This window comes from Oncorhynchus clarkii, chromosome 6 (assembly GCF_045791955.1).
Source record: "Oncorhynchus clarkii lewisi isolate Uvic-CL-2024 chromosome 6, UVic_Ocla_1.0, whole genome shotgun sequence".
Lineage (NCBI taxonomy): Eukaryota > Metazoa > Chordata > Actinopteri > Salmoniformes > Salmonidae > Oncorhynchus > Oncorhynchus clarkii.
In genome coordinates, this window is record NC_092152.1 from 24,796,336 (window position 1) to 24,808,500 (window position 12,165).

Consider the following 12,165-nt stretch of genomic DNA (forward strand, 5'->3'; position numbering starts at 1 on the left):
TTTTTTTTTTTTGTTAAGTTACTTAAATGTGCTAATGTTCCAAAACCAAGCAACTATCCTTCACCGTTCCCAGAAGGTTGTGGGAAGGTAGTATGCAAAGTACCCATGGAAAAACCACGTGCTCACCAAGCTCTATAAAACACATGGTTCTCAGAATGTTATATGCCAGTTGGGTAACTTCTTACTGGAGGTTCTACTTACAGTAGATAGTGCAGGTGTAACAGTACCTTTTATTTTATTTGTACATACATTAGCTACTGAGGACAGTTGACAGAGGAATTACATTCAATCCATTTTTTTTTGTATTTTTATTCCACAACAGAAAGAAGAGAGAAACCTTGAACATGAAGTACTGTAGAACAAACAAATGGAGTCCATATGATAGAATGGTCTGTTCTAAAAGACTAGGAAGTGCTTTTAAATGATTTCATAAAGTAAATCCTATTGTAGGAGACTAAGTGTTGGTACAGTGTCAGAACAATCAAGACTTTAAACAAGACATCTCCAATCTCAGTGAAACTGAACAAGAATACACTTTGGACTCGTGTTTGTGAAATACATGTGTATGCTATTACTATGTATCCTCAAAGACAAATCATGATAAAAAAAATCAAATGATCTGTGTAATTTAAAAAGATAAATGAAAACAAATACAAATTCACAGAACTATGTCTAACGCAATAATTCTCTATTTTATAAAAAAGCATAAAATAATGCAGCTTACAGAGAGACATGAGGTACATTCGGAAATAGCATTGTCAACTCATCTCAACTCATCATTGTCAGAAGAAACAACAAAGAACTTCAAGAGAGGCAGAGTATCAAACATTGTGACTTGTGTGCTCTGATGCTTTGCAAATTTCAAAAAATGTAAATGACAAAATCCATAAATAAATACATTAAACTGTGGGGGTGTTAATTTGATTACACTTTTTATATGAAAGTATTCATCCCTGTATGTATGTCTGTATGTATGTACGTGCTAAGGCACGCTTGTTTGGTGCCAGATTCAATGTTTTGCACTTTCTGGACATTAAATATTTCAGAAAAGAAGAACATTGTTATTTATTCTTTCATTGGTTGGTTCAACACATAATGCTTAATGTACCATCCAGCCAGGACCCTGTAGTAGAATAACCATCCTGCACAAACCCATTACCAGGCTGTTATAGCCTCCAGTGTGACTTTGTCAAAACCATAATTCATTCTGAAAGTAACAAAACTCAAAGTTAAAGCTAAAGTATGTTTACATATCACAAAATATACCAATGAAAAACATTGGCCTCTGGTCAAATTGATAATTATTCATGACAAATACTTGGGAAGAAACATTTCAAGACATTATACACTGTTGGACACAAACAATCTGAAACAGTTAATGGCATGTTTTAAATTCTCAAGGCCAAGGGCTCTTACAATCTCACAAAGTCCCCTCAGAATTCCCATCCCTACACTTAGAAAGAAAAGGTGCTATCTACAACCTAAAATGGTTATTCAGCTTTCCATAGGTGAACCCTTTGTAGAACCCTTTTTGTTACCAGGTAGAACCCGTTTGGGTTACATGTAGAACCCTTTCCACAGAATGTTTTTACGTGGGAACCAAACAGGGTGCTCCTATGGGGACAGCAGAAGAACCCTTTTTTCTAAGAGTGCATATGCGTCTGGCCAGCTGTCTTTTATTAGAGAAGTTGAAAGGCACAGTCCCTTGAGTCTGTTTTGTCTTCAGGGTGTGCTGATGTCCCTTTGGGGTTACAGCTTTACATCAAATCATTGCACAGTGGAGGAGTAAGGGAGTGGGAGGCTGTGGTCTATGGAAGCTGTAAGAATGGTTAGTCATTGTGTATAGAGCTCTACATGAAGACGCATGACATCCTGACTATGTAGCTACACCACAACACACCCTCTTATCTAAGGCTTTTCCTTTTGAGTCCATGAGAGTGGATCATACATCACATATAACAGTGGGCAACAACACAATACTTAAGCAAGTTTTTGTCAATGAATCTAGTGAACTAGTGAACCCAAGGTTGGCATGGCATCCTACTTCCGCCATTACTGGAAGCGAAGTCCTGTAGTTTTACACAGCGGACAGGTCGATCCGATTGGCTGAGTAGGTGCTTTTGTCCCATGTGTTCATCTTTGTGGGGCTCACGCCTCCTCTGTTTCCATTCATCTGTGAGAGAAAAAGGAGAGTAAATGATTGATCTCACATTTAAAGTTCTAAGTTGAATTCACGTCTTTCTTCTTACCCAATTAGACCCCTCTACCTTGGTACTCACAACATCAGAGTTGAAGGGTTTCACATTGATATTGCGAATGGAGCTGCTGGTAAGTGACCACACCTTGGTTTTGTGCTTGAAGGCAGCTCTGACCTACAGCAAAACCATGAGAACGCACAATAACATAAACCTCCCCTGACATTAGAAACAAAACAGAAACTATACTGAACAAAAATCTAAACGCAACATGCAACAATTTCAATGATTTTACCGAGTTAAAACTCGTAAGGAATTCAGTAAATTTAAATAAATTCATTAGGCCCTAATCTATGGATTTCACATGACTGGGCAGGGGCGCAGCCATGGGTGGGCCTGGGAGGGCCTAGACCCATCCACTTGGGATCTAGGCACACCCACTGGGGAGCCAGGCCCAGCCAATCAGAATTAGTTTTTCCTCACAAAAGGGCTTTATTACAGACAGAAATACTCCTCAGTTCCATCAGCTGTCTGGGTGGAGGTCCTGTGCTGGCGTGGATACACTTGGATGTACCGCCAAATTCTCTAAAACAACGTTGGAGGTGGCTTATGGTAGAGAAATTAACATAAAAGTATTCTATGGCAACAGCTCTGGTGGACATTCCTGCAGTCAGCATGCCAATTGCACACTCCCTCAAAAGTTGAGACATCTGTGGCATTATGTTGTGGCATTATGTTGCGTGACAAAACGGCACTTTTTAGTGGCCTTTTATTGTCCCCCAGCACAAGGTGCACCTGTGTAATGATCATGCTGTTTAATCAACTTATTGATATGTCAGGTGGATGGATTATCTTGGCAAAGGAGAAATGCTCATTAACAGGGATGAAAACACATTTGTGCACAAAAGTTGAGAGAAATACGCTTTTCCTGCGTATGGAACATTTCTGGGATATTTTATTTCAGCCCATGAAACATGGAGCCAACACTTTATATGTTGCGTTTATATTTTTGTTCAGTATATATCAACACTATAACAACATGAAGGGTGTGCCTTACCTCAGAGTTGAGAAGACAGTGGAACAGGAAAATAAAGAATCCCTTTAGAAAGATCCACATATTTGCAGTCAATTACCGTAAATAAAGGCTATTAATAAAGACCAATTTGATGTACCGTATTAGATTGAATCATTTAAAGTAGGCAACTGACCTGTAATGAGTTGAACACAGCAAACATGTACTGGAACATCAGTGAGTGATCGTTGATGGCCAGTACCCCAAAGATCCAGGAGATGCCCAGAATAGGAAGGAGTACAGCCACTGCCTTTGCAGTCAGCCTATACACACAGAGAGGCACAAACACACTAAGTGTCAACTATCTACAAACAATGTAATAAATACTGTAATCATATCATTCTGACTGAGGGGGTCAGGATAGCATTATCACCATGAAGGTTTTAGGACAGAGATGATGACTCACTTGACTGCGTTGGCATCTCCATGAACCTTGTAATTCTCTGAACTAATACGAGAGATGATCCTCGTCACAGATATAAGAATCACAATATTCACCTGCGTCAGAGAGAAAACAACACACATCAGTTAATATCAAAAAATCACTTTTATGAATAAAAAGCTTGAGCTCAAGCACTTAACTAGTTGTTCAATAAGAACGGAAGTCAACTATAGTGGTGATTTCTCTTACCACAATGACAAACAGTGCTGGTGCCACAAAGGCCCAAACAGCCCCGATCTTCAAAGACAGCCAACAGCTGAGGGAGAGAGGTGAGATAAAACAAGCTTGGTTGACATCCCTCACATTATACTTCCCATTTCTGTTTCCCCTGTTGGTGTAAACTACTTATACATAAATGGCTGTTTCATGGCATCGTATCAATATTTTAACCCTATTCAATGGCACAAAGTGCTGCCAAGTGGTTTTGAATGTCCAGGTTAGAGTGTGTTGACAGTGTCTTACTTCCCAACCTCTCCGTAGCTGTCCAAGGCTGATGTCATAGAAACCACACAGATCACCAGTGGAGACCCTGGGTGAAGAGGGGAAATGTTAATCACCAGATATAGAGATATCACACACATCATGACATCTGTAACATTACATTGTCCAGTATGTGCATCCGTATATTGACTTCAGTCTAATGCTGTCCAAATCAAGTTTGGCAAAGAGTATTAGATGAAAGTTAGACAGACCGAGAGTAAAGGACACAGGATATTTTTTTTCTTCTGTGGTATTTTGTCATTGCTCATTTCCACCAACATGGTTATATTATTGGTAAAGCTTCTTTGTTTAATGTTGTAATGACTTACTGAGTCCACAGAGATTTCCAGACTTTTCCAGCACAGAACAATTAAACTGTTACACCAAAAGAGGAAATTAAGAATAAAGGATCAGAAGCCTTTTTTCACTGCTAATAACAGGAGCTGTAAACGACAAAACTCAGATGTCCTAACAGCTATATTTCCAGCTGCTGGAAACATCTATGTTACTTAATTTGTAGCTGGCCACAAATCGCAGCATTACTTCGGCCAACAACATAGGAAATGATAAAAATGGGATCTTATTTCCAATAATCACTCCAGCATGTGGAGGCTGTTCCCAGACAGCTACACACACACACACACACACACACACACACACACACACACACACACACACACACACACACACACGCGCACACACACACACACACACACACACACACACACACACACACACACACACACAATTCTGTCTGTCTGTCCACTCTGGCCCCCTGGCCCACAGAGACCAGGGCAGTCTCAAGGCCAAACCAGAGGTCTGCTAAAACCAGACCCAAAAGGTCATCCCAAAAGGTCATCCTTTCAATTGTGCCAAACATGGTAAAGTATCAATCGTTTGATGCAGAGCAGTAGGGTTGTAAAATTTCAATTACTTTCCCAAAATTCCCTGGTATTCCAGAAATCCCAGTTGGAAGATTCCTTGAGTTAGGTGGGGATGAGCAGGTAACCCTGGAATCCTCCAACCGGGATTTCTGGAGAACTTGAGAATTTTGGGAAAGTAACTGGAATGTTACAACCCTACAAAGCAGATTGTTGCATGTAGCTACAGGTGTAAGTGGAAACACAGATTGAGCCAGTTTGATCCGAATGGGAATCACATCATTGGCAGTAAGACATTTGTGCCTAAAAAGGTCAATTAATACAGTTACAAGATGTACCCCAGCCAATCCCGTAGTAGTAGAAATGCTTGCTGCCCTCGGAGCCGAAAACCTTGATGACCATGCTGTAGAGGTGCAGGCCCTCCACCAGCATCCAGGCAAACACACTCAGGAAGAAGAAGTGGAGCAGCACAGCCATCACCTTACAGGGCAGCTGGGAGAGGAAAGGGGTTAGGGTACATCATGATCACAGTTGTCATCATGCACGGTCTCATAATCATCATGCTTTGTTTCCTCTTCATCATCATACAGTAGGTACAAAATCCCTTCCTGGTTCTAGCCAGTGAGATACTCTGGCTGTGGTTATGAGGTGCTTACCGTGCCCGGATCAAAGCGGAAGCTGATGAGCAGCAGGATCTGGGCAACCAGAATGGCAAAGGACAGGTTGGCATGGATGTGGTAGCGTTGGTTACAGATAGTGCTCACTGTCCTGCAAGGCCACACAAATGATAACAAGTAATATTACAAGAAATGTATCAAATACGTTTGACATAACATTGAATCATAATGGGGTGAATACCACTTATAAAGAGCATGTGTGGCACACAACACATGTGAGATGCTTTGATATGTTTATTTTGACTGAGTCAGTGAACAATAAAGATGGAGGGATACTCACGACAGGATTGCAAACGTCACCAGAGTGATGGTCAGACAAAAGATGGAGATGGCACAGCCAACGTAACTGATGGTTGATAGCGCCACCTGGTGGGTCTTGGAAAGCTGTGCAATGGTGAGAATCACATCACGATTCAGTAAAACATTCCAGACACAAATTTGATGTTTAGATTCATGTTAGGGCTGATTCATTTCAAAAGGATGCAGACCAGAATATTTTGCATGGAACACATTACTATGGGAAATAACATAAAGCTGAAGTGAGAAGAGCATTAAACTAAAATATTGATTTTATAGGGAATCAGTGAGTGGAGCTTCACTATGAACCATCAATGCCCTCTGTGAGATGTTTAAAGTAAGTGACATTGTTAAATGCCCATACTCCTGACCATGCCACTATATAGGAGGTCATTGTGTTGCTTTTATTGCATGGTTAGACTCCATGGCAGGAAGTGACTCCAATATGTGTGACCCCCTCAGTGCTTTGAGTCCTGCCCAACATGCCTGGCCAGTATCAGAGCAAGTGCCAGCAGAGTGGTGTGGTACAGCATGATGTGCTGGGCTTTAACAGGGTGCAGTGACCCTCATTACTAGACCTCTGTGTCGGACTGGACTGGCTAACACTCTGTCACCATTGTAAAGCTGCTGTGGCATGAGACAACTACCAGCAAAGTAAAGAAAGAGCATGCCCCTGACCTTGTTTCTGAATGAGGTCCATTCTCAAACTATGCTGCTGCACATATTTTCTGTCCTTGTATGTCAAGGATGATTCCCCATTTCTCTTTCTGTGTGTGTGTCTGTATGTAAATGTGTCTTTTTCAAGTACATTGCCATGAAACATTATTTGCCCCCTTTCAGATTCTTTCTATTTTTGCATATTTTCGATACTGAATGTTATCAGATCTTCAACCAAAACCTAGTACTAGATAAAGGGAACCTGAGTTTACAAATAACCCAAAAAATGGATACTTGTTTAATTTATTTAATTAACAAAGTTATGGAACACCCAACTTGTATTTTTTTTTCACCTTTATTTAACCAGGTAGGCCAGTTGAGAAGAAATTCTCATTTACAACTGCTACCTGGCCAAGATAAAGCAAAGCAGTGAGACCCAAACAGAGTTACAGATGGGACAAACAAATGTACAGTCAATAACACAATAGAGAAGTCTATACACAGTGTGTGCAAATGTAGTAAGATTAGAGAGGTAATGCAATAAATAGGCCATAGTGGCGAAATCATTACAATTTAGCAATTAAACACTGGAGTGATATATGTGCAGAAGATGAATGTGCAAGTAGAAATACTGGGGTGCAAAAGAGCAAAAAATAAATTACAACATGGGGATGAGGTAGTTGGGTGGGCTATTTACAGATGGGCTGTGTACAGGTGCAATGATCGGTAAGTGGTTCTGACAGCTAATGCTTAAAGTTAGTGAGGGAGATATAAGACTCCAGGTTCAGTGATTTTTGCAATTCGTTCCAGTCATTGGCAGCAGAGAACTGGAAGGAAAGGCGGCCAAAGGAAGAGTTGGCTTTGGGGATGACCAGTGAAATATACCTGCTGGAGTGGGTGGGTGCTGCTATGGTGATCAGTGAACTGAAATAAGGTGGGGCTTTACCTAGCCAAGACTTATAGATGACCTGGAGTCAGTGAGTTTGGCGACGAATATGAAGCGAGGGCCAGACAACGAGCATACAGGTCGCAGTGGTGGGCAGGTGTGGGCAACGATCGGTTGAAGAGCATGCATTTAGTTTTACTTGCATTTAAGAACAGTTGGCTGCCACAGAAGGAGAGTTGTATGACATTGAAGCTCGTCTGGAGGTTTGTTAACACAGTGTCCAAAGAAAGGCCAGAAGTATACAGAATGGTGTCGTCTGCGTAGAGGTGGATCAGAGAATCACCAGCAGCAAGAGTGACATCATTAATGTAAACAGAGAAAATAGTCGGCCCGAGAATTGAACCCTGTGGCACCCCATAGAGACTGCCAGAGGTCCGGACAACAGGCCCTCCGATTTGACACACTGTGAACCAGGCGGGGCAGTCATTTGAGAAACCAAGGTTGTTGAGTCTGCCGATAAGAATACGGTGATTGACAGAGTCGAAGGCCTTGGCCAGGATGATGAAGACGGCTGCACAGTATTGTCTTTTATCGATGGCGGTTATGATATCGTTTAGGACCTTGAGCGTGGTTGAGGTGCACCCATGACCAGCTCGGAAACCAGAGTGCATAGCGGAGAAGGTACTGTGGGATTCTAAATGGTCGGTGATCTGTTTGTTAACTTGGCTTTCGAAGACTTCAGAAAGGCAGGGTAGGATAGATATAGGTCTGTAACAGTTTGGGTCTAGAGGTTCTCCCCCTTTGAAGAGGGGGATGACTGTGGCAGCTTTCCAATATTTAGGGATCTCAGACGATACGAGACAGAGGTTGAACAGGCTAGTAATAGGGGTTGCAACAATTGTAGTGGATAATTTAAGAAAGAGAGGGTCCAGATTGTCTAGCCCAGCGGATTTGCAGGGGTCCAGATTTTGCAGCTCTTTCAGAACATCAGCTATCTGGATTTGGGTGAAGGAGAAATGGGGGAGGCTTGGGCAAGTTGCTGTGCATGGTGTAGAGCTATTGACCGGGGTAGGGGTAGCCAGATGGAAAGCATGGCCAACCGTAGAAAAATACTTATTGAAATTCTCGATTATCATAGATTTATCGGTGGTGACAGTGTTTCCTAGCCTTAATGCAGTGGGCAGCCATTCTCCATGGACTTTACAGTGTCCCAGAACATTTTGGAATTTGTGCTACAGGATGAAAATTTCTGTTTGAAAAAGGTAGCCTTTGCTTTTCTAACTGCCTGTGTATAGTGGTTCCTAACTTCCCTGAAAAGTTGCATATTGCGGGGGCAATTCGTTGCTAATGCAGTACGGCACAGGATGTTTTTGCGCTGGTCAAGGGCAGTCAAGTCTGGAGTGAACCAAGGGCTATATCTGTTCTTAGTTCTACATGTTTGAATTGGGCATGCTTATTTTAGATGGTGAGGAAAGCACATTTAAAGAATAACCAGGCATCCTCTACTGACAGAATGAGGTCAATATCCTTCCAGGATACCCGGGCCAGGTCGATTAGAAAGGCCTGCTTGCTGAAGTGTTTTAGGGAGCGTTTGACAGTGATGAGGGGTTGTTGTTTGACCGCGGACCCATTACGGACGCAGGCAATGAGGCAGTGGTCGCTGAGAGCCTGGTTGAAGACAGCAGAGGTGTATTTAGAGGGCAGGTTTGTCAGGATGATATCTAAGAGGGTGCCCGTTGTTACGGATTTAGGGTTGTACCTGGTAGGTTCCTTGATAATTTGTGTGAGATTGAGGGCATCTAGCTTTGATTGTAGGAAGGACATCCCGTCCGTCCTACAAAAGCATATCCCAAAAGCATATCCCAGTTTAGGTCACCTAACAGTACACACTCTGAAGATAAATGGGGGGCAATTAATTCACATATGGTGTCCAGGGCACAGCTGGGGGATGAGGGGGGTCTATAATACGCGGCAACAGTGAGAGATTTATTTCTGGAAAGGTGTATTTTTAAAAGTAGAAGCTCAAACTGTTTGGGCACAGACCTGGATAGCATGACAGAACTCTGCAGGCTGTCTCTGCAGTAGATTGCAACTCCACCCCCTTTGGCAGTTCTATCTTGGCGGAAAATGTTGTAGTTGGGAATGGAAATATCTGCATTTTTGGTGGCCTTCCTAAACCAGGATTCAGACACGGCTAAGACATCTGGGTTGGCGGAGTGTGCTAAAGCAGTGAATAAAATAAACTTAGGGAGGAGGCTTTTGTTGTTTACATACATGAAACCAAGGCTTTTACGGTTACAGAAGTCAACAAATGATAGCGCCTGGGGAATAGGAGTGGAACTGGGGGCTACAGGGCCTGGGTTAACCTCTACATCACCAGAGGAACAGAGGAGGAGTAGGATAAGGGTACGGCTAAAGGCTATAAGAACTGGTCATCTAGTTGGGGACAGAGAATAAAAGGAGCAGATTTCTGGGTGTGGTAAAATAGATTCAAGGCTAATGTACAGACAAGGGTACTGTAGGATGTGAGTACGGTGGAGATAAACCTAGGCGTTGAGTGACGATGAGAGAGGTTTCATCTCTGGAGGCACCAGTTAAGCCAGGTGAGGTCTCCGCGTGTGTGTGGGGTGGGACAATAGAGCTATCTAAGGCATTTTGAGCAGGACTCTACAGTGAAATAAAACAATAAGAACTGGCCAAGACAGCAGTAGACAAGGCATTTTGACATTAGAGAGAGGCATAAAGCAATCACAGGTGTTGACAGGTGTTGACAACAACGGCGATGAATGGACAGAGTGTTAAAGTAATTTCCCCCTTACACTCAATAACTGGTTGTGCCACCTTTAGCTGCAATGACTGCAACCAAATGCTTCCTATAGTTGTTGATCAGTCTCTCACATAGCTGTGGAGGAATTTTAGCCAAGTATTGCATGCAGAACTGCTTTAAATAGGGACATTTGTGTTTTTCAAGCATGAACTGTTGGTTTCAAGTCCTGGCACAACATCTCAAATGGGATTAGGTCTGGAGCTCCAAAACTTAATGTTTCACTTTTTAACCATTTTCATGCAGACTTGCCTATTTTGGATCATTGTCTTGCTGCATGACTAAACTGTGATCAGCTTCAGCTCACAGTCAGATGGCCTGACATTCTCCTTCAGAATTCTCTGATATAGAGTAGAATTCATAGTTCCTTCTATTAACACCTACTTTAGAAAGGTAAACGCATGCCATTCCTACATGCTATCCGCCCTCGGGTTTTTGACAATCGTCACATTCAGCAGGAGCTTGCCATTGGCATCTCACAGCCCTCGATGAGCCAATGTTTTGGATGAAATCATAGGCTAAATGAACAGTATCATGCAATTTCCATACACCATTGCACAATAGGTTTAAATTAAGAGCGTTTTCTTTGCTATCAATGAATTCCCAAATACGAACAGAACAATAGACGGCACCCACAAGGCCATAAAAGCACCATCCTAAAACGAGTTCAACTATGTGAACAAAAAATACTTCCACTCTTAATGTGAAGGTGATAGGTTATGTTATGGGTAAAATAATCTGCTGAGTGTGGTGGCAAATTGGCTCGGTGGAATGCACGACTCGTTCATTCTGCAGAACAGCAATGTTGGCCTATACACCTACAAGAGGGAGCTGTTTAGGATGGGTGGCTTATTGGTGAGTGTTAGCTAATCATTTGAAGAATATTTGCCATTGCTAAATCTTATATTTTTGTGGTTGCGCGGTGGTATTTCATGGTAGGGCGTTGTATATTCCCCACCGGCTTTAAAGTGATGAGTTTGACCATATGTGGTCAATTATGTGCGTTTCGAAATGCAACTAGCCAAGGTCATGCACGAGCACAGAACAATCGGTAATGGTATCTACTAGTGTGTATATGATTGACGCTAGTATGGGGGATTGTTTGATAAATCACACTTTTTTATGCGTACGAACATTCTAAATTCCGTTCGTAATTATAGATATTGATAAATGAGGCCCCAGGAATATTCACCCTGTGAGTGTGGTGACCGACCATCCATCTTGAATGGATTGCCAAAATAGAAAAGGAAAACCGTCCTTTCTGCTCAGTAATGTAGGCCTATTGCAGCAGTCGTCTCCTTGATGCTACACTTTCCTCCAGTCACTACCTAATTAGTGGGCAGCAGCTTTATCCCTCAGCTGGATGGGAACATCCCACTCATTAATATTCTGGAACGCTGTGACTGCTCCACTGTCCTAATGACAAGGCGCACGCTAAAGTTAATGGAGAATCAAGCCTCAATGTCTGTAAATAACATCTGCTAAATAAAACAACAACAAGCCTTACGCCACACACATACATACAGTGCTGTGATAAAGTATTTGCCCCCTACTAATGTGTTCAAGACCGAATATCTACTTTTGCATATGTTTTTATACTGAATGTTATAAAATCTTCAACCAAAACCTAATATTAGGGGACCTGAGTGAACAAACAACAACAATTATGTATTTGTTTAATGAACAGTCATGCAACACACAATGCCCCTGTGTGAAAAATGAATTCCCCCTTACACTCAATAACTGGTTGTGCC

General features: G+C 42.1%; 1 protein-coding gene across 4 annotated transcripts in view; it reads right to left on the bottom strand.

The window, feature by feature from the left end:
- Positions 1-293: 293 nt before the first annotated feature.
- Positions 294-12,165, bottom strand: part of LOC139411994 (adhesion G-protein coupled receptor D1-like) — a 62,100-nt gene continuing 50,228 nt past the window's right edge. For 2 of the 4 annotated variants that reach the window (XM_071158768.1, XM_071158766.1), the window contains 10 exons: positions 6,028-6,131; positions 5,727-5,838; positions 5,409-5,562; positions 4,172-4,238; positions 3,899-3,965; positions 3,674-3,765; positions 3,404-3,530; positions 3,253-3,294; positions 2,280-2,372; positions 294-2,173 (listed from right to left, as the gene is read on the bottom strand). In XM_071158768.1, coding sequence (XP_071014869.1) covers positions 2,078-2,173; positions 2,280-2,372; positions 3,253-3,294; positions 3,404-3,530; positions 3,674-3,765; positions 3,899-3,965; positions 4,172-4,238; positions 5,409-5,562; positions 5,727-5,838; positions 6,028-6,131 — 954 coding nt within the window. In that variant the 3' untranslated portion in view covers positions 294-2,077. Of the gene's footprint in view, positions 2,174-2,267; positions 2,373-3,252; positions 3,295-3,403; positions 3,531-3,673; positions 3,766-3,898; positions 3,966-4,171; positions 4,239-5,408; positions 5,563-5,726; positions 5,839-6,027; positions 6,132-12,165 lie in introns of all 4 variants that reach the window. The other 2 variants (XM_071158767.1, XM_071158765.1) reach the window with 2 other exon arrangements.